General features: G+C 41.8%; 1 protein-coding gene across 2 annotated transcripts in view; it reads right to left on the reverse strand.

The window, feature by feature from the left end:
- plcl1 (phospholipase C like 1) overlaps positions 1–22153 on the reverse strand; it is a 92230-nt gene that overhangs the window by 21425 nt on the left and 48652 nt on the right. For both annotated transcript variants that reach the window (XM_041950513.1, XM_041950512.1), the window contains 6 exons: positions 8513–8587; positions 8137–8424; positions 7709–8002; positions 6300–6691; positions 2723–3845; positions 2372–2548 (listed from right to left, as the gene is read on the reverse strand). In XM_041950513.1, the coding sequence (XP_041806447.1) occupies positions 2372–2548; positions 2723–3845; positions 6300–6691; positions 7709–8002; positions 8137–8424; positions 8513–8587 (2349 nt within the window). The remainder of the gene's footprint in view (positions 1–2371; positions 2549–2722; positions 3846–6299; positions 6692–7708; positions 8003–8136; positions 8425–8512; positions 8588–22153) is intronic.

Below are 22153 nucleotides of genomic sequence, written 5' to 3' on the forward strand. Positions count from 1 at the left end.
CACTTCCAAAACCAGCATCCCCTCTTTTCATTTAGCTATCCAGGATCAACTGGTAACCACGGCAACACATAAGAATGCCAGTATGTGATTGTTTTAACACATGAGGGACAGTACGTACCAACACAGATATTTTGTGCTTGTGTCCTCCTTGTTATATTTTGTCAGTTCCTTCCTGTTAGAACTAAAACATACAGGGGGGGCATCTTTTCTTTTCTTTGCCCCCTGTTTATGGAACAGGCTGCCTGAAGATCTGAGGGCGACATGTAATATTAATAGTTTTAAAAGCAAACTTAAGACCCATCTTTTTAGTCTGGCCCTTAACAAAATATTTAATTTGATCAATTTTAGGTACTTTATCTTATTTTATTCTATTTTATTTTATTTATAATTATCTCCTGTGTTTCCTCATTTCATTTCATTTCTTTTTAATTCAAGATGGCGTTTCCTCAGTACTTAGTTCATCATGGTGTAACGGGAGTGCTGATTGTATGAGTTTGTGTGCTCTTGTGTGTGTGTGTGGGTGTGGGGGTGTGTGTGGGCAGGGTGGGGGGGTTCTTAATTTTCTTTATCTTTGATCGTAAAGCAGTGATGTGCTGCATAATTTCCTCATATCTGAGTAGAGCTGATGACTAGTCAGTGAGCCTGTCAAAATAAAGACTTACCTGTTCATCCGTGTGACTTTAGAATTACATTTTTTAATCTGTTACTGTATGTTTGTGCTTTGTGTCTGTCAGTTAGTTTGTAAGTCAGTGTGAATCTAAAATGATAAAAAGGCAAAGCTACTGCAGATCACTTTTGTTTTTGGTCTGGCCAGAAGAATGAAATCATTTAAAAATGACATCTGTGACTCACTTATTGCACATCAGCACTGGCTGCATTTTGCAAGCGTTTTTGTCAGAGCTGAAGTTTAAATCATGCATTTAAACTTCAGCTCTGTCTTCTGCCAAAGAGCTGGTGAAATTATATCTATTCTTTTGAATTGCTGGTATTACACAACTCTTTTGCACGCGGACACGCACGCACAAGCGCGCACACACACACAGACACACACACACACGGTGTTGCCACAGAGAACATGCTTTATCAGTTGTGACAGCTTGTCATTATGCTTTAACTATACTAATACAAGACTCTGTCAGTGAGGAGTAAAAAAGCTAAATCAGCAACACTGCAGACATCAAATCCCGTCTCCTATGATAAAGTCACTGCAGACATAAGCATATTCATGGGAGCACCTAGATGCATTGTTAATGGTCTTAACCACCTTCAATTAAGTTCTCTATTTTCATGTAGGTGCAAAAGGACAGAAGAGCAGACAGACATCCCTGCTATCGCATATGCTCCTGACATTTTCCACTTCACTTCCTTATGAATGTTTAGTACTATAAATGGAAAATCAAAATACAATTTTGGGCAATATGAGCAGAGCCTGTACTGGCTTAGATTAATGGAGGTCCACAATATGTTTCAGAGATGTCACCAAGCTATAGCAAACGAAGAGCACCAAATAAAATACTTGAACACTGGGACCCCGAATGCAACCTGAGTTCTCGCTGCATTTTCTTAAAAAAACATTTTACCTAGAAAATTAAAATAAGATTTGCAGTCCTCTAAACAGGATTATTATGAGAAGCTGTCATGCCGTTATGTAAATGGCCTAAACAGGGAATTGCTTTGCTCAGTATTTACTGTATGGACATTATTGTGCACATGTACACAACCCAAATATAACTTACTGAATGCAACACTTAACCTAACAGTAAATATCATTTTGTGAGCATCCTGATGAGTAGGACTGTTCACACAACATAACTGAGTTAAAAAGAGATATTTAACCCTTTTCAGCTTATTTGGAATGCTGTATTCATATACTTTAGCTTATACAGTGTATAATAACATTAAGGCAAGCTATATGTTTGTGCTCTGTGACTCTGTGCCTCCGAGGCATGAACCGTAGCCTCCAGTCTCCCCCTGGTCCATTAGGAAAATGTTTGCTGCTTTTAAAGAGGATAAGAGGAATTAATGTGACTCGCCATTACTGAAGCCTAACCCAAATCCACCTACCAATAATGAACTCCTCCTAATAGCAATGTATTAAGGCTGCATCAGGACCTTCTCAAGACTGTACCATGGGGTGTCATACTAGCCTATCACCTTCTTACAAAACTGTAAAAATGTAGTCGACAGTACTCCCCTGCCTTTCCATGCCAAGCTTGAGCATTTGCCCAGATTCATAATTTGAGTTATTTCATTATTTATCGCAAAATCAGAATAAACTCAGAAATCCACAAAGAGCCATACACAAACAGAGCAGCATCTGTTCTAATCAGCAGAAACATATGCCAGCGTATGCAGTCGTAGCATGCCTTACTTGAAACTCAAAGGTCTCATCGAACAGTGGGTCGTCCTGGTTCTGAGCAGCAGTGCGTGTCCGCTGTTCAGCACAGTCTGCTGGTACACCATGCAGCTCCAGAACCACATACGGGTCAATCACCTCTCCCTTAGCCCCTGATCCCAGAGGCTTGGGCAGATTATGGGCACTGATAACCTGCACAGTAAAACACAAAGCAGTTAATTTCCTTACTTAGTTGATATTTGAGAGGGAAAAAAAAATATCAATAATATAAGAAATAAATAATATCAAATGATATAACTCACATCCGAAATCAAATATTGAAGAAAGACTTAATATTACAAAAATCAACAAAAAAAACATCAACACCTTAATGCGTAGAGTTTGAGGTGGCACTCCTGGCACACAGCCATGCGTATGGGCACTGAAGTACGACACCTCATCCCTCATTACTGCAGGTCGGAGGACATAACCACAGCCTCCGTTCTGTGAGAAGCGACCTCTGTGAAGGTCCAGCATGGCACCAGGGGTCTGCTGGTTCAAGGCCACAAGCTGGACCCCTCCCTTCCAGTATCCTTGTGGGTTGGGGTTACTGGAGTCCAGACGCACTGAACTGGGCCGTACCCTGGTTAGGGTGCGTTTGGTGAACATTACAAGGTCTTCTGGGCTCTCAGTGGTCAGTCGCCCGGCCTCTCCCTCACCCAGGGAACACAGTGTCCAATAAGGCGGCTCGGGGGGAAGTGGTGTGCTGGGAGAGGAGGGACTGCTGGGTGGTGACTGCTGCTGAGCCTGTTTGTGACTGGCTCGCTGGGCATAGAAGCTGCGGCTACCCATCCGAGCAATAGCCACCAGGTCTGACAGCTCTTTGTGGAGACGGAGCTTCCTGGGTTGAGAGGGAGGAGGCACCACTAAGACCACACCCAGTTCTTCCTCACCAGGAATGGTCATTCGCCGTCCTGCCAGAGGCCCCCCTCCTCCTATCTCCTCATCCTCCTCAGACACCTCCCCATCAGACCCTTCCTGCTCTGGAGGGAGCTTCTTCCCCACTATTAGGATGCGTCCCTTCAGCTGCTCAGGGGAGGGTAAGGTTGTGGCTCGTCCCCCCAGGCTGACAGGTAGGGCGTCTGGAGTGTAGAGACGCGAGCCAAACACCTTCTTCATGTGCTGTGCCATGGTGCGCTGCTGGGCAGGAGAGCAGCGCTGGCACAAGTACACTATGAGCGGGTACTGAGAGGTCAGGAAGGCATACTTATTGACCACCTCCAGGGCAGAGCGGATAGTGACAGGTGCATGGTGGTGGTGATGGTGGTGGTGATGATGGTGGTGGGGGATATCCGGCCCATAGTCGACCCCAAGGAGAGGCTCCCCCTCTGGGCCATCAGTCACTCCCAGCTCCACGCAGCGACAGCCAGACTGCAGGGCCTTAATCAGTCCTCCTAGGTCTGCTCTGCCGTGGACCTGGTCGTCCAGCAAGTAGGAGCGGTACGAGGTGCTGCGGGAAAAGAAAATCAACAGTACTCATACGATAATCTGAACAATGGCCTGAAGTTTTCTAGTATGAAGAACATTCAGCGAAAATAACTTGACGTCAGAGATATCCGACAAAAGAACAAAATATATAGAAATAAACAAATTAAAGAATTTATAAATAATCACTGACAGGTACCTATTAATAAGAAAATCTCAACGCACATTTCAACCCAACAGGAGAATTTGAATGTCTCCTGAGTCCCACACTGTTTGACACATGGTGCAGTGAGGTAGTTCACAGCTTCAAAAGACACATAAAATGACCCAGTTTACATTGTAACACACACAATATGTCCAATTTAATATGTATATTTTTCCCAAATGTTTGTTTTGATGGAGGAGTGCAGTGAGTCAGGAGGACCATCTGGCCGATGAGTGGACCGCCACTCTAAATAAAGGAACTGCTGAGTAAATTCATTCAGAGCTATGTGTAGACCTGTTTTAACAGTGCAATCATTTAGCTATAAATTGTACTTATGTGGTAGTTATACAAATGTCACATAAGCAGACAAAAGCAGGCCCATTTTTAGCCAAGGATCGTTTATTATATAGGCTGAAAAGATAACTTTTGCTAGCCAATGAAATTAAATACAGTTATTAAGCTACCTAACACTCCATGAGTTGGTTTAAAGCTCTGTTTCCAGCTGCCTTTTGAATGTTTCCATTTGAATGGTCTGACATATTAAGATTGCTACATAGTCCAAGAATTTCTCAACTGTTGTCATGCGCTGCACTCCGCCTCACTATTTTATAGAAAATAGTGAGAAAATATTCAAATAAGAATGCGTGAAAACTTGAGACTAATATGGCAGAAGGATCTTGGTGGTGAGATTGATGAAGGTGTATGACAAGAAGTGATTTCAAATGTGGGCTGGGCTACAATATATAAGATTGTACATAGATATTATTTTACACCACTGAAATGGATTAAAATGGGATTAACTCAGGATAATAAATGCTGGAGATGCCAGAAGGAGTTGGGCACATTCCTTCATGCCATCTGGGACTGCCCTATGGTACTGCCCTTCTGGAGGGTGGTGCTGAAAAACCTCGAGGGATGGCTTAAACGACCTCTACCAGAATCCCCACAACAATGTTCGCTGGCAGATAAGGCTTTAATGCCACCAGGCCTCACCAAAGCAGAGCTCCGGCTAACAGTAACCGGTTTTATTGTTGCAGCTCGGCTCATATTACGCAACTAGAAGAGCCCACATAAACCAGAAACTGTGGAGTGGTTTAAACTCATGACAGACACTGCTGCCTTTGAAAAGATGATCGCCAGGGTTAATAATATTCCAAGTAAGACGAGTAAGTATGGGATGTCTTTATGGATTACATGAGGGATGTAACACCATAGAGGGATTTAAGTGGTGGGAAGGATAGGTATTGTTAGGCCTGTAATTGTGTCTATGTATGCTTTGAATGGGTATAAACCATGAGGGGTGCCAGGGGTGGGGGCTGCCTTGAGGTTGTCAGATGAGTGTTTTTTTTATTTTTTATTTTTTATTTTAAATCTTATTCAATGGTTTTTTTTATGATTAATTTTAATTTTCCTTTATATCCTGTCTGTTTCTCCTTTTATTTTCTTAAACAGACTATTAATTTGTTTACAGTACATCTGTAGCTGCGTTTCCATTGCCCCTAGAAATGCACAAATCCTAAATATCGCAATAAAAAAACTGGTAATGGAAACACCTATATTTCGGAATTCCTCTCAAATATCGCTAATACATTTTTACACTCTCATGAGGTGGTTTTTCAAACCTGTCGATATAAAAGTGTATCGCTAAAGTGTAATGGAAACACTTTTTCTGCATTTACACGTTACCGAGGTCAGCAGATACTTAACATTTTCAGCCATCTTCCTCAAAATGAAATCTCACGGGATGTCCGAGAATTTCCGAGAACTTCGGCTGGTTCGCAAAACACTGTTCACTGGAAACAACTGCAAGTAGCATTTGAACTTTGCAAAAATTTCAGAAATATCGCTTTTATTTTGCGAACAACTGTAATGGAAACGCAGCCTGTAACATTTTGAAAATGTTTGTAAAGACATTAAGTTAAAACAAATAAAAATTTTAATGACAAAAAAAAGACTGCTACATACATGGTACAATGCTAAAAGGTGGATGTCTCTTAGTATTTCTTTTTGATTGGAAAGGCTCATAAAAAGACAGAACCCTCCAACATCACACCAGGAAGGACAGAAAAAGCCTGCCAGGCAGGATGTGCCTGGTTGTGGTTGCTGAGCTATGACAGGGACAGACTTGTATGTGTGAAGGGCACTCTAATTTCAGGAATTTTAATGCTACTGTGAGATTAATGTGTTTCACAGTTGTCAGTGAACTTTCGACTGACATGTGGATAACTGGTCAGTACATGATTTGCTCTCATCAGACTGAAATACAACACGTACCTGATGTAGTAGTGGGATAGAGGCATGTTCATGTCCTGACAAACTCCCAGATGCTCCGGGTCAAGCAGCTGGCACTCTGGAGACTGCAGGTAGCGGGCGAATCCATCCAGACCAAGAAGCCCCCTCTCCCTGCCCTGGGCCGAGGGCTCACAGCGCCTCAGGAGCTCCCAGCAGCCCTCAGTCGTCGCCAGAGACAAACCCTGTTCCGTCTCCAAAAACAGGCGGAGGTCCTGAGGGTCCAGACACTCTCGGTCCTTCGACAGCTGCACCAATAAGAAGTAGACATCGGGTCGGGTACAGAGCTCACAGTAGGCCTCCTGGAACTCCTCACGTGTCACATGGGAGGTCAGCTTCTCCTTGCTGCGCTGGATCTCCTTAAAACGCAGACGTACCTGTGGAAAGAGGAAGGAGAAGTTGAATAAAAGAGGAGGGTCAGGCAGGATGGACCCCTGATTGAGCAAGAGATGAAGTGACTTTATTAGTTAGCCAACATTATGGCTCACTCATTCAATGAAGGGGACAAATCTGATTGATCTTCAGTTATCCTCTTCCAATAAGGACATTAAAGTGACCCACATGAAACAACAGTATGTATCAATGGTTTCTTCCTTCTAACTCCTTTTCCTTCATCTCTTTATCGCTCCCCTTGATCTCGTTTTTTTGGCCTGCCTCCTCTTCATCTTTCTATTCATCTTCTACTGTGCTCAGCTCATGCCTGCAAAAATCTCCCCTCTCTGATATCAGCTTGGTAAAATGTGTCTGAGTTCCTGCAGGGAGTCAGCAGTCAAGCCACCTGCCAGAGTCAATGTAGCCTTCATCGTCAGCATCAGGCGACAGAGGAGGCAGCGAGAGGTAACTGACATGTGTAGCTCAATATCAGGAATCTAAGATGGCAAAAGCAGAAAAGCTCTTGACATGAGGGATTAAATGTTGCGCTGCTCCGAGCACAGGAACAAAGCACCTGATAACACACTGCTCCTGCTGCCGCTGAGGTGAATGAGACATAGTGTCACCGGCTGTTTGGACATACATTCATGATTACAAAGATGTTATTTCATATATACATACCCACATACTGTATGTGTGTGTGTGTGTGTATAAAGTTATGACAGCTGTAACAGTTTTGAGGGATCCTAGTGCATAATTAGTAGCCTATTTGTATTTTTTCTTGTCACTGCTTAAATCCAGAACTCATTCCTCAGCTGCAGTGATCACTGGTTTTCAGTAGTGCTGTTAGCAGTGTCCTCCAGCAGCAGGAATCCCTACAGGTTTGGGGTGTGTCAAGACATAACATCAAGATGAAAATGTGTTTGGTCTGATATGCCACTCGCCTGCATTTTTCTGTGAAAATTGAGAAATATGCATGGAGGTGTATGATTTGTAATCATTCTTTACATGCCCCCCTTCACCTTGGCTTCCTTGATACCCGGGCACAGTTTACAGATGGTGGCGACCGCCACGTCCTCTGACACGATGCCGTAGCCATCTTCATCCACCTGGGCGAACTCCGCTGCCAGCCACTCACTCCTCATCTTGCCTCCCAGGCTGCCCTCAACTGCCACAGCGCCCCCTTCACCCAGCACTCCACCTCCTCCACCACCTGCCCCAGCCCCCCCAATGATTGAGGGGTGGGCTAACAGATAGCGAAGGCCCGTCACCCAGATGTTGGCTACATCTGCAGACAAGGCAACCAAGTCCAGAGACTGTAGGGAGGGACAGATGATAAAGGTTACTGGGTTTGATGGATGGGATGACTGTATGTGATGATGGTTGTAGGACTGTAGGATTATTCAGTGTGGATCTTTAAGGATGAAACATGTCAGCATTAATATGGTACCTGGTAGTCATCCCCATGTATGACAGAGAAGGCTGCTTCTTCAGCCAGGTGTTCAGAGAGAGGACCGTTATGGAGGAACGTCTCCGTGCTCTTCCCGGTGCGGACCTCTCGGATGCTGGAGACATCCAGCCGAGCTCGGTCCCCATCCTTCTTAGATGGTTCCCAGCGTAAGCAGCTGAGGTCTGGGTCCAGGGTGTAGAAACGACAGTAAACCCTGGAATTGGGCCGGATCTTCTTCAGCTCACACCCACCCTGCATGAACGCCAAGCAGTCCGCTGCACTGCTCACCTGGGACAGAGAATCAACTACATCTTTACGATCTATTTTCAAGTAAAACATCTTTTTTTTACCAAGTAATTCTATGATACAAATCTACCTTCTTCTCCGAGGGCATGCTACTGAAGGACACAGTCTTCTTCCTGCATCCGCCCACCTTTTGCACTGAGGGATCCTGGGAAAAGACAAAGACAGATGGCCAGGAGGTCAAAATGAATATTTCTACATGTTAAGAGGACCAGCCATACAGTCAGACTACTGGGACAGTCTAAAATACACTCTGGTCTCCATCGGTACTGTAATTAAAAGCTCCTCTAGTTATGCAATTAAAATTTATATCTAATAATTTAGCTCTATATCCAAACATCTCTGTAAAGAGGAAGTCGTTTTCGGAAGCTGCATATCAGTATATGTCTTTATTATTAAAACAAAATCATTTTAACCAAGGTTTTTTTGTTTTGTTTTGTTTGACAGGACAGGAAAAACAAGAAAAAAACACAATCTCACAAACAGTACAATTCACAGAGCAGTCCTGTGGCCGTAAATGGCACTGATACATGGTCATGTGGTTATAGACCAACAGATGGACTGGTTATAGGCAGCGCAATATTTGCAGCCCAGTTAAGTGACGAGCTGGAGAGTACACTATGTGGTGGAAGATTGTTCCATCTGATGCATGGAAAACTAAAAAAACACCAAAAAAGCCCCCTTAAAACTAAGCAATTCAGAATAAAAGAATGCATTAAAAATTTACAAAACACAATTAATCTTTTCTGTTTCCTGTTCATACACAATCTAAATTGAGTTTTGAGGTTAAAACAAAAAATCAAAATGCTTTTCTTGTTCTATGGAAATGAATATTTCCACCTTTTCAGCAGAGCTTATTCATTTTGATACTTATGGAAAAAAGTACAGCAGAATGGTTTCTAAGCGCTTTACAACACGAGTATTCATCCTTCTACAAACACACTCACACACTGATGGCACAGCATCAGGTGCAATCCGGCGCTCACTATTTGAACATGTAGGATGTGATGCCTCAGTTCAAACAGAGTTAGTTACATTATCAATATACTGTATATCTAATAGAGCTCCTTTTTCCTGTGATTCACTCTTGAGGAAAATGAGACATTTCACCACTTCATATTCATACTTAGGCCTACATATTATATACTACTATGCTATATATTACTATATTTTACCACACAGACAGCATCATTCACACATCTGTTTATAGCTTTTGGTAGAAGCATGTGATGGAATTGTAAAATGTAAACTCATTTGTAAATGGATTGAAATGCTTCCACCGCTGAAGATCTCACAGGGTCATTCTTTAAATGTATAGCAGATGCACTTCTCTGGAAACTATGCAACTGTTTTAATGTCCTTAACATTTTGGTCTTGAGGGTAAAAGCTTAACAATAATTTAGATGTGGCTTGGACTTGGATATTTTTCTGGGACATGTAGGTCTGTTTCACAACTTTTTAACTTTGTTTTGGGACTTTTTTGCACAGAGGAGCAGGTCCACTATGTAGCCTCTTTCTCTACATTTGGCCAGAATTGCTTTTGTTTTCTCATAGTCTTGCACGTGATCACATCTTTATCTAGCCAGAGGATTTAGCAGGATGGAAGCCCTGTGCATGCTGACATGTTTTTGTCTGCAGGTTTAGTACACAAGAACATTTTGTCTATTTCCCCACATCTGTACAGCATGAAACCAGAAAACATTCAAATGTACCATTTAGCATCATTTCAAATGTTTATCAGAGGAAGAAGGTGGTTTCACACAGAGGAAACCACTGTCTATCTTCCAACACACAAATTGTTCCACTGGTTCCAGACCCCTTAAAAACAGCTGGAATGATGAGCTAATTAATCAATTACTCAATTGATACAAAACAACAATGGCAACAATTTTAATCATTTAATATGTAAGTCATTTTTAAGCAAAAAAAAAGCCCAAAATGTATTGGATTCAGCTTCTCAGATGTGAATATTTGCTGGTTTTCTTTTCCAAACACTCAGGTCCAGATTGACTAAGAAAATGAAAAATAAATGAAAAAAGGAAGAAGAGGAGAAGGAGAAGTATCAGACAAACGATTGTTAGTCGGACTTTCTACTGTCTGAGTCAAAGTTTAAAGGTTGTACATGCATCCAACCACCCTCACCCTGTTTTAAGCTGTTTGTGTAGAAGAGCAGTAATGGTTTCTGTAGAGAGAGGACCTTTGTTACAGTACACACACCTATTTTTAACATTTATGCTTCCAACCTCTCCAGCTAATGACAGACTGACTGGCAGCTTCATCTCTGCTCGCTGAGCAAAATGTCAATGTTAAGTTGACTTTCATTAGCGCGACGGCATGTTATCTTTACCGAAGGCCCTGATAATGGTTTGTAACGAGCTGCAATGGTCGTGCTGAAATGACAGCAGTAATTGCATGTGGTGCTGAGTGCAGAGAGTCGGTCCTGTCTCCTGTGTTCAGTCCTTCCCCCTGCTACCTCCATCAGCCACCAGTGTTTGGTTTGTACAGAGTAAGAACAGACAGAACTAGGTGGAGGCTATTGGCAGTAAAGGCTGTTTTCCCTTCGATATCTGAAATGACTTCAAACTTTAAATGCCTTGAACATGGAGGAAAAGCCACTGAAGGTTAAGTGGAGGTGATAAAAACACCTACATTACACGGCACACCAACCAACCACAGAAATCCACTTCACTTCTTTTTGTCATTCATACGTGTTGTGAGTGCTGGAAGGAAGAAGAAAGTTGTCAATGTTTTGTTCTTCCTCGTTTCCTCTTCACTTTAGCCTTTAATTAACTCTGACTTCCTGATACAGAGCTGAAACATCTGTGCTTTGCTTCACACATATCAACTGCTGCACTTTTAAAATGCATCTTCCTTTTTACGCATTCCATGTACTCTATTTTTAACTTTATCACTTTTATTCAGTGGTTTAATTTTGCATTTTATCTAATGCATTCTCTCTGTTCTCTGCTATTTTCATCTTTATTGTATCTTATTTTCAGTATTGTCAAGTGGCTTATTTCTACACCTAATTTTACATTTTACATCTTCTCTGACCAACAAAGGAGCTTGTGCATTTGATCAACATGACACAATTTGGAAATGAACATAATGTATTATTATAACACAAAATATAGAAGTGTCATGTTTCATATGTCATAACAAAGATATATTCCTTTCATTTGCCAAAAGTTGTTCACAGATAAAGAAACGCAGTGGTGGAAAGTGGTGGAATCACTAAGTACATTCACTGAGGTACTGTACTTATAATTTTAAGATACTTGCCCTTCACTTGAGTTAATTTTCTGCTACTTTATACTTCCACTCCTCTATAATTCAGAGGCAAATATTGTATTTTTAGCCCACTACATTTCTTTCATACATTTAGTTTCTAGGTTTTTTGTAGATTAATAATGAAAAATGTAATCATAATTCTGAATACTTTATAGATCCTGGGGGTCCTACATCATGGCAAACTGAATATCTTTGAATTTTGAACTTTCGGTTTAGATAAAACATCTTAGGATCTGTTATTATGATCTATGCTATAATACTATCAACAACAATTCCAGATATACAGCATATGGAAATCCATTGTATTTATACTATGTGTCACAGCTGGGGTCTCTACAGAAATAGTAACCCACCCCATTTTTTGTAGTAGACATCTGAAACAAGTCATCAATCCAAAACAAGGTCATAAACAATTCACATGAAATTGATAAAGCTGATATAGTGAGCACGGTGTCTCCAGGACCCCAAACACAAAACCGGCATTCATCACTTAAGTGCTTTCTATTCTGATCTGCTCTGTTCTATTCTCCCCCCACTACACTGTGGTAACAGGTTTCATCCGCGTCCTCTGAAGTACAAAGAGGATCTGCCGTGCTAAATCTCCACTACCAATCATAGACAGACAGATTGAGCTGATATGTGATGAAAATGTGTCCAGATTTTTGAACATCTGTGTTTTTCAGCTTTGTGTCCTAATACCCAGAACACTTTATTGTGCAGCATAGTCACATAGTAAATGTCATCATGACATCATTTTTGAATGAAGGAAAAACACTCTTTCTCCCTTCTTGCTGCCAATTTACTTTTGATCCTGTGGTTGGCTTCCTTTTATGACTATGAAACCTCTGTTCAAAACTCTGACAAAGCAAAGGTTTCAGTATTTTAGCTTGAACACACACTGAGATGACATAAGGCCTAATGATTGGCTGATCATGAGGGAGCCAAATTTCACACGCTCCTGTTGTCCTGTTAACATGCAGCTTCCTCCCTCTGAGGCTCTAACAGATCAGGCTGGAGGGGAAGCATGGTCTAGTTGTAGGTGAAACTTTGTGGAACAGGCAAGGGCACCTAAGATAGCTCATGAGACTCTGGTAGGTCTGCAGCCTCAGGAGACATTCTGTGGATAGAGATATGTATGAGGTAGAAGTGGGTGGTATACCGGTTTCATTACAGTCACCAGTGTCACCTTCTGCCACAACATGGATTTTCCAGTATGGTCATTACTGTGGTAAAGGTTTTGGCATATGTAAAAATAGTATGCTTTATTGTGGCTGTGATAACGCGCAGGTAGAGGTCTACACACATACTCCTAGAACTGGAGTTACATCTTGTAACTAATATTTTCCCCACTATAATACTGACTCCTGCAAAATCAAGATGTGAAGGTAACATTATGAGTACTCCCACCATCTGAGGAAGTGAGGACCCAGTGGATTACCTTCATGGAAAAGTACCCACAAGAACTGGAGAACTCAGGATTCAAGCAGACTTCAGACTGCTTTGAAGGCCGATACAAAGTTCAAAACTGAAGCACAAGGATGGATTGATAGTGAGGTCAAACTTAGAACCTGAATGTTTTGACATCTTTATGTTGCTTTGCTGTTTATTTTGCTGGTTAGCCTGTTGAATTTGATGTTAGTATGTTTCATGGCTAATGTGGCTAGCAGCATCTATTGTAGGCCCACAAGCTGGAGCAATATTGGAGTATTTAATATTGAGGATCAGTCAAGAGAAACGGTGTGAACGTTAAGCCTCATTTTAAGCTATTAAATAACCAGAGTTGCAGCTTGGTTGTGGGAAACTGTTTTTTCATGTGGCTTTTTGTGTCATTGACCTAACATTATCTCCACACTTCATACTGCAACACAGGCTCAGCTGGTTTTGTTCTTACAGGAAAGCCTCCTCTGTTGCCTCAATATGTGTGTCTGTTGCTGCTGTATGTAAATGTACTTGATAGACATGCCCCGTGATGCTCTGACTGTATACTTATATAATATACTTTGGGTTTTCTGCCAAATAAATGCTGCTGGGATGCCTAATCCTACCCCTTGTCTAACTCTGAGAATGAATCACATTACATTTACTAATTAACCTACATTATGAGGCATTCTACTCCTTCGATGTGGAAGCAGGCCTATACCTCATTTCCACTCCTATTTGAAGCCAATAAACACATCCACTTTTAAAATTAAAGACATGTTCCCTGACATTGTTAATATCGTGACAAGAGGTAGAGTCATATAATGCCCTCTAGAACAAGGCATGGAGTTTTGTGATCTGATGTTTCTATTACTAGGATGTCAATTACTGATGCTGGTACTCTTCTGTGGTCATATATGTTGTTCTGGGAGTCTGGAGTCAAACAACTTAATCTGTCATTTATGTATGAGGCCATGTTGCAAAAACTGATCTGTAGTGTGAACAGTATGTAGTAAGATGTAATTATTTCATTACTTTGAGGGAATCTTTTTTTCTCTCCATTTTTTCTTCACTTTGTATAAATTGAAACATCAGCCGAGCTGTGCTCGTTGCTCAGTGACCTCCGACTACGTTAACTATGTGCTAATTTTGTGGCAAAAAGCACAACTTGTTCTTTTGCTAATTCATTTGTGAGTACATGTTTTGGGACCCCTCGAAAACAAGATAATGCATCTCAGCGGGTTTATCCTGATAGAATAAAACTAGACTAACATGACTAAAGTGTAGGGACATAAAATCCAGGTGAAAATCACAGTGAAGGTTCATTTTTTAAGAGAAGTATACTGTGAATTGATTCTGCAGTGTTCTATACAAAAGAATTTATTTTCCTATCTTCAGAGAAAGTCTGTGGGTTAGTGGTGCACCGGTGTGTGTCAGGGTTCAATTGGAATTTTTGAATTTCTAATGGGGATATGTTAAAGCTAAAATGTGGTGTTAAGTTGCTCTTTAAACTCATCCGCTGAGGAACACCAGGAGATGTGCTTGAAAGCTTTGTAAAGCAACAAGTAAGCGGCCTTCTGTTGAGAATATTTTTCACAAACAGGTGAATATAAGTTTAAATCCAGACATTCTGATTCAGAAACTTTAAAAAACTGGTAAATAATAAAAATGATTGCCCAATACATCACAGATAGATGAGGACAAGACAAACACAACACACAGAGAAAGAGAGAGAGATCAATCGCTGCCTCGTCCCATTCACAACACAAACATGTATTGATCTCCGATTCCATCATTCCAACAAGTGCCAGCACATGGACGGACAGAGGGAGGCAGCGGGGTCAGAGTTTCCAATAAAGATTTTTTGCTTTTTTATCTTTGTTCACATAACTGTCCCACAAAATGTCTTTTTTATTAAGTTGGTCTGGTCAGCGAGGGGCTGGCTGGACAGACGAGCTTAGAGAAAGCAGGTCAGCGGGTATTTAGGTGGATAGAGCCGGGCCGTGATGTTAGTGATGCTTTAGGCCAGCGTGGACATTTGGGAGCATTGACGTTGTGGCTGTCGTTATTAATCCAGTGTGTGCATGCCAGCGTGTTGCGTATGTGCATGTTTCCACTGTCACTTTGACATCTCGGTGCATGACACACGATGCCATCCAGGAAACTATGGCTACGTCCTCATAAAGCCTTTAATGCAGTGCTATGTTTGGCCTAAAAGGGCATCTATCAGTTATAATCCACAGCCTGCTTTAAGCTCCATCTTCCTCTCTCTGGCTTGTTTCACTTCTCCGCTCTCTTTAGCTCAGATGTGATCATTCTCTCCATCACTGAGCTGCTGCCAGGGAAAAATCTGAGCACAGACGGAGTGATGCTAAAGAGAAATGGGACCAAAAGCTGGAGGGAAAAGAAGAGGAGATGCAAGAAAGGTCAGACAAGATAAATCAAGAGAATGGGTTAAAAATGACAGAATATCCATTAGTGAAGATGGAAAAGGATGAAAAAAAACAGAGCAAATGGCTTGAAAATTGACTCACAGACATAAAAAATACAGTGCAAAGGAGCAAACTGAATGAATAGATGAGAGCTGGGAGATGAAATGAGGGCCGAGATGCAGAGAGCAGCGAGGAGAAAGGAGCAAAAGTAGAATAAATTGATACAGAACAATAGGTCATTGTACTGAACAGGCCTGAACAGCAGATGAAGTGTTTACAGCAGCTGGCTCTTCACTCTGCAGCAGCGATTCAGCAAGTCACACAGCCTTCACACAGCCGAGCAACACAGCAGAAATTCACTCTCACATGAATGACAATACGTCATTATAGAAATATGGTTCAAATAGGCCCATACAAGCAATGAGGCATCAAGCAGAGTCCTCTACCAAGAAAACACTAAACAACAAACAGCCCTTGTTCAAAACCTCTACGGTGGAAGACAGAAACAGCAACTAAAGAGCAGAGAAGTGGTGGTGGAGCCTCAGCCGGACGACCATCACGCTCCACTCGCTGCATTTGTGTGGTTGGAAAAACAAAAGCCCAGGTGTGAAAACACGTTCTGTCAACCCTGACTATGAATGTATGTATGTTTAAACATTACGCTTGTCATCGTTGAACCTCACATCAAAAACACAGGCATCAGTCTGCTTCCGTCACAGCCTCCACCCTTCTGGGACGTCACCATGTCTTACACAGTGACCTTCACCAGCTGTAACACAGACACTGGACACACTTAAATGAAGTAAGAGGCAATAGATCATTAATGTGAAAATCCATTTACTGTGACAAAACTCTGTACGCTGTACACACCCTGTCATTTATCAGTCCCCACACTGTGCCTGCACCCCGCCTCACTGTTTCCACCCATTGACAAACTCCTTTATGCAACTTGTGCATAATGCTCACACACACAGACTGCTGAACACACCAGAGCAGCACCTGGCAGTTGCATAAATCCAGTCCCAATCTGATCCCATGATCTGGCTAATGATCCCTCAGCACACTGGCAGAAGATTACCACAATAGATTACTGCACTGCCGCCCGCATCCACAGTCTTACAGCCACTAATCCACAGCAAAGGACGGGCCACTGTGGACCGCAGTCCGCACAACAGCCCGGAACAGTACAGAGCACACACACACACACACACACACACACACACACACACACTGATCTCGGTATACTAATGGGAGAACGGCAGACATTAAAACTTTTAGTTGTGAACTCATTCATCTTAACTAAGAATATTATCTACTGATGTTCTCAGTTCTAAACTTGTCTGCTAAACTTGTACAACTGTTTGTCGTCTTTGGGGCTGCGAGGACAATTAGACTCCCTAATCTTACTAATGTCATTAACAGTTGCTCTGTTCAATATATTAGTGACAAAATGAGCCATGTCAGTGAGCCAGCATGAACATGAGCAGAGCCCTGGAACAGGCACAGCTGGACTGAACGCAGCCATAATCAATGTTATTAGTTACAGCTGTGTTTGGAAAGTTAGAACATCTACTGTGCGAATGATCAGACTTCTGTGGTAGCTCGGGACTAAGTTTCCCTTTAAACCGACACAAGTTTATTCAACCTAAGTACAGAAAAACAAAATGCGAGAGGTGCGCTTGTTGACCGGAGGAGTCGGCTCAGATGAGACAGCTGCAGTGATATCCTGTCCACCAACAGTCGTGGTGTTCTCAATCGTGTCCAGATGGGCTGAACAGGTGAAGGAGACCTCGTTCCCTCTTGGAATAGCCAGGTTTCGAGTTGTGTTTGACTCTGCAGAAGCTCACTAATGGGGCCCTCGATGGATTGCAGTTCAGCAGTGCTGGAATGTAACTACATACATTTACTCCTGTACTTGTACTGTACTTGAGTATTTCCATCTGTGCCACTTTGCACTTCTACTCCATCTCAGAGACAAATACTGTACTTTTTACCTCACTACATTTTTTGAAAGCTTCTAGTAACTTTTGATCACAATTGGCAGTTTTCATTATGATTTTTTCCTGATAAACTGAAGGATTAAACTTTCTTTTATGAGCTGAGAACATTCTCTTACTTCTTAAGCTTATAAAGTAAAAACCCTGTTGGATTAGCTAGAAAATGCACTGTCAAAGCTGAAAACAGGGCTGATTTTCTGAGCTCAGCAAAGTATTTGGTTCTCAGAGGACAAACATATGATGATCGAACAGATTATGATCCATTGCTGTAGATTCGACTATCCAACAGTTTGCAAACAGCTAAAATTAGTACAACCATAAACACCTACAGCAGAAACACACAACACACACATTAATGCAGCAGTAATAGTAACACTGGAAAAATCATTCGACACAATAGTCAAACACTGACAGGGAGCATTTTACTGGCCCATGACTACGTTTACTGGCTGAATGCAGGACTTTTACTTGGAGTGGAGTATTTTCACAGTGTGCTACTGCTGCTGTTTCTTCAGCAAAGGATCTGAATACTATTGATTTCAGAAACTTCATGTGAGGAAATCATCTCAAGCAGTGAGTTAAATAGTTTGCAGTGAGTCGATGGATCAACAGACTTCATTAATGTCCAGAGGGAAATGAAACCGTTGTAGCAGCCGGATACAAACAAATACAACGAGAACAAGATACAGATAAAATGACACCAGGTACAAATAGAAAGACAACAGATCCAATAACAACAGGCCCAGGAAAACCACTATGAAGGCAGAAGAAGAAGAAGAAGAACTTTTCATGACTCAATCTTGTTATGGCCCAGTGAAATTCATCTGCACTAGCGGCTAACACACCAGCGAGCCAGGAACCTTATAGCGCTAGCATGTCACGAAGGTTTTCCAAGCCTCTTTCTGTTCTCTGTGCACTGTGCTGTCAGTACTGACAGCCCACAGATGAGGGTTAAATAAAAATCGAATGCCACGACGCAGCTAATGGGTTTTAATACCTGTAGTCAGCGCGGTCAAGGCAGCTTGCTTTGGTTAATGGCAACGCTGCGCCCGGCATGAGAGGCGACCAGCGTGGGGCAGGAGTAGGAGTACAGGCTTCGGAGGTGTTGTATATCATCCAACCTCCGCAGACCAAGGTACAACGCCATCCTCACTCACTGCATTAGCTGTGAACCCATCAAAGGAGAGAGCAGTTCTTCTGCACAAGCAACTGAAAACCATTTATTTTCTCTGGATTTTAGCCTCCCATTCACACTAAACCAGCATTTTCCACCTTCAAAAAGTGGTTTTCAAAAATACTCCCCAGAATGGATGAATCTAAAATATGGATGAATCTAGAATTTGACTTTTGTAGTGTTGACAGGGAAATGGAGCTATTCCAAATGGAGACATAAACCGACTTTTGTGTTCGACTCTCAGTGATCGCTCGTGTTGTATGTCAACAAAGCTGTGAAGAGAATTGAAACATGCTGTGGCCCTTTTCCCTGAGTGTGTGTGTGTGTGTGTGTGTGTGTGTGTGTGTGTGTGTGTGTGTGTGTGTGTGTGTGTATGTGTGCTCTGGCGAGGTTCATTGTAAGATTAGACAGAATGTGCTAAGAAAGAAATGGAGTCAGTGTAAAGCAGCAGAAAGATTGGTTAAAAAGGATAAAAATCTGATCAGCACTTTGAGGGAGTCATGCAAAAACCAGAATGATCAATTGATATGTGTGCCGGGAAGTCTGGGGTGGGAGTGTGTGCACATATTTCTGTGCATGCCTACTGACTGTGTTTGGTAAAAGGTGTTATAACTCTGATTCCTGCAGTAGCTCTGTGTGGTATTGCTCAGTGTGGACTCTATACTGTACAATGAACTGCTGCAATCAATAAAGTCAGCTACGCTGAAATCACTTTCAATGATCTCAGACAGATGAGAATGACAACAAGCCCACTAAGCTGCAACATTCAGGCCTCTAACCTTTTACAAAGCTCGCATCTCCTCTGCGACCTAACCCTCAGTGGTCTGTGAATAATGTATTTGTAATGATTTCTGGGTGTGTTTTCACAAGTGGGTGGGAATTTATCAGAATGCTTCAGCTGGTGTGTGTGCATATGCAGTGTATGAGTGATTATAAACCACGTTTATCCACGTTACAGAGTTTTTCACAAAGGAAGTGAAATAAAACAGATCATAAAACAGGTAAACAGATAAAAACAACAGTAAACATCGAACGATGTGTGTAATCTCATACAAGACAAGCAAAACTCTTATTTCTCTCTCTTCTTTTTCATAGTCTTTGGGATTCAGATTCTACACTGTGCATGCAAATAACCAGTGAAAGATGTCAGCAGTCATCATGGGGAGTGCATTATCATACTGGAACTGACTGAAGCAATGGCTGAAGCTATGAAATGAGATCCAAGTTGTGAGACAGAATAATCTCATCACTAGCTTTTTGAGCTTTCCTGGAAGATGTCAACGTCCCGGAAAAAGGGAGAAATTACGGTCCAATATTATGTTCCACTGTTTTTGTGTCTAAATGACGAATAGGGACGGCAATTTTGGAAGCTGGTCGAGTATTGAGCGAGAGCACTGCAGCCAGCAGCCACGAAACGTGTTCATCATCGTAAAAAAAAACCCTTCATTCAAACTCAGAAACAAAATAAAACCAAAACCTTTTTGGTTCATCCTTACTCTGGTCCAATAGTCACTGCCAACTGGTTTGATCGAAATAAACCCTTAATTCATCAAATCAGGAGAGGAGTGAGAGGGAGGGCCGGAAAAACCAGCATGTAGAGCTGGAATATTTCACATCTAACTTCAGACATTAAGACTGGAGAGACTTAAAAACGTTGGATTTCAACAGATACCAGTAAAAAAGCTGGAGAGCTTCCCAGTATTAGCAACTGGGAGATACCCTCGGACTGCAGTGCACCACACTGTGTGGCGTGTATGCAAATCCACCTCGGGACCAACATGCTGAAACAGTCAAAATTTCCTCTGTGGTTTACTGATCACAGGTTAACCACTGAAATCCCTAAACACAGCCAACATGTGGTGACATCTGGAGCGGGACAGACGAAATTAGACAACATCGCTGCATTATCAAATAAAACCTGACATGAAATGTGCTATTGGGCAGAATGCAAACAGACTTTTGAAAAATCACATTTTGAAATCAAATTTCTTTGATGACATAAAAATGATATCCAATAAAATTCTGATATTATGAAAATGAACAACGAAGTGACATGTCATGATAATGAGTTTGGTTATTTCACAGCTTGTTGGTTCATTTCTATAATATCTTACAAAATGTCATCATATCATCATTTATTTCATAATGTCTTTTTTATGTTCTTCATTATTGAACATTTCGGGGGTCCATATTAAACTCATCAGGGCTTGCCATGTAATGCATGCACATAGATTCTCTGATTTCCTACACTAACCTGGTTCCTCAGAGTAACCTGGATTCCTGTGTGTCTTTGGTGCTGGTGAAGCTTTGGTCTCATGCTGTGTAGATGAATGTGAAGGACAGCAGAGTTGATGGACACACACACACACACACACACATCTCTGGCTACTCTCTGCCCATCTGCCCTGATATAATGAAGAGAAACTGATGGATTTAAACAAGGCTGTCTGCTTCACCTCACCCGATTCCTTACACACAAACAAACAAGCTCTCACACACTCATCCATTAACACACAACAAGAAACAACGGCACATGGTAAAAAAAAAAGATGTGCACGACAATGACAACATGGTCATGTTTTCAGTTTATTTATTGATTTATTTTAAATAACGTATTAAAGCTCTGTGTGCCGAAATGTCGTTATTAAACATCTCTGACTGCGAGTGAACAGCGTGTGGGAGTCTTTTGTTCTGTTTTGTCGACCCACTGTCCTATGTACCCGTCGATCCACAGGTGTGCAAAGGTTTTGCTCTTCAGTCATAGAATACATAACATTGCTGGCTTCATCTATCCACTGATGTGACGGCTTTTTGTCATTCAGAACTATGCAGAAGTTTGGAATCTCCTGCCACAAAAGCTAGACAGAATATAGCGGAGAGGACTACTCTTAACGTTTCAGCAGATTTAAATAGGAACAGGCTCCTGTTTCAGTGACAAGTGCACAACAATGCCTAAAGCAGGCTGGAATTAGCAGGCGTGTTTCTTTAGCAAAGCTATTCTCTAAACTTCAGAATCAAAATTGATGATTAGTCTAGGGTTAGCACTAGTAGAATTGGATCAGGATCAGCTGAACACAGAATGGACTGACAACACAATTAAAACCAGAGGACCTGGAGAACTAGATTCACCACCTCATATCCATTTGTATGCCTGCACCAGCCAGTCATGTTACAGTTTACATCCATGTCTGTCCAGTCATATAATACATGTAGTGAAGGGATTTAGTAAAAGGTATTCAGTGTATTTATTGGTGAAGTGGAAGTTCTCACTATGTCGACATGTATGATTCGAGTGAATAATTTCCAGTGAGACACATGTTGTCTTCACTTAGAGACAGAGGGATACAGAGAACTGATACAGAGCTTCATCACATGGTGCAACAACAATCACCTGAAGCTCA

Source organism: Chelmon rostratus, chromosome 13 (genome assembly GCF_017976325.1).
Source record: "Chelmon rostratus isolate fCheRos1 chromosome 13, fCheRos1.pri, whole genome shotgun sequence".
Taxonomy (NCBI): Eukaryota; Metazoa; Chordata; class Actinopteri; order Chaetodontiformes; family Chaetodontidae; genus Chelmon; species Chelmon rostratus.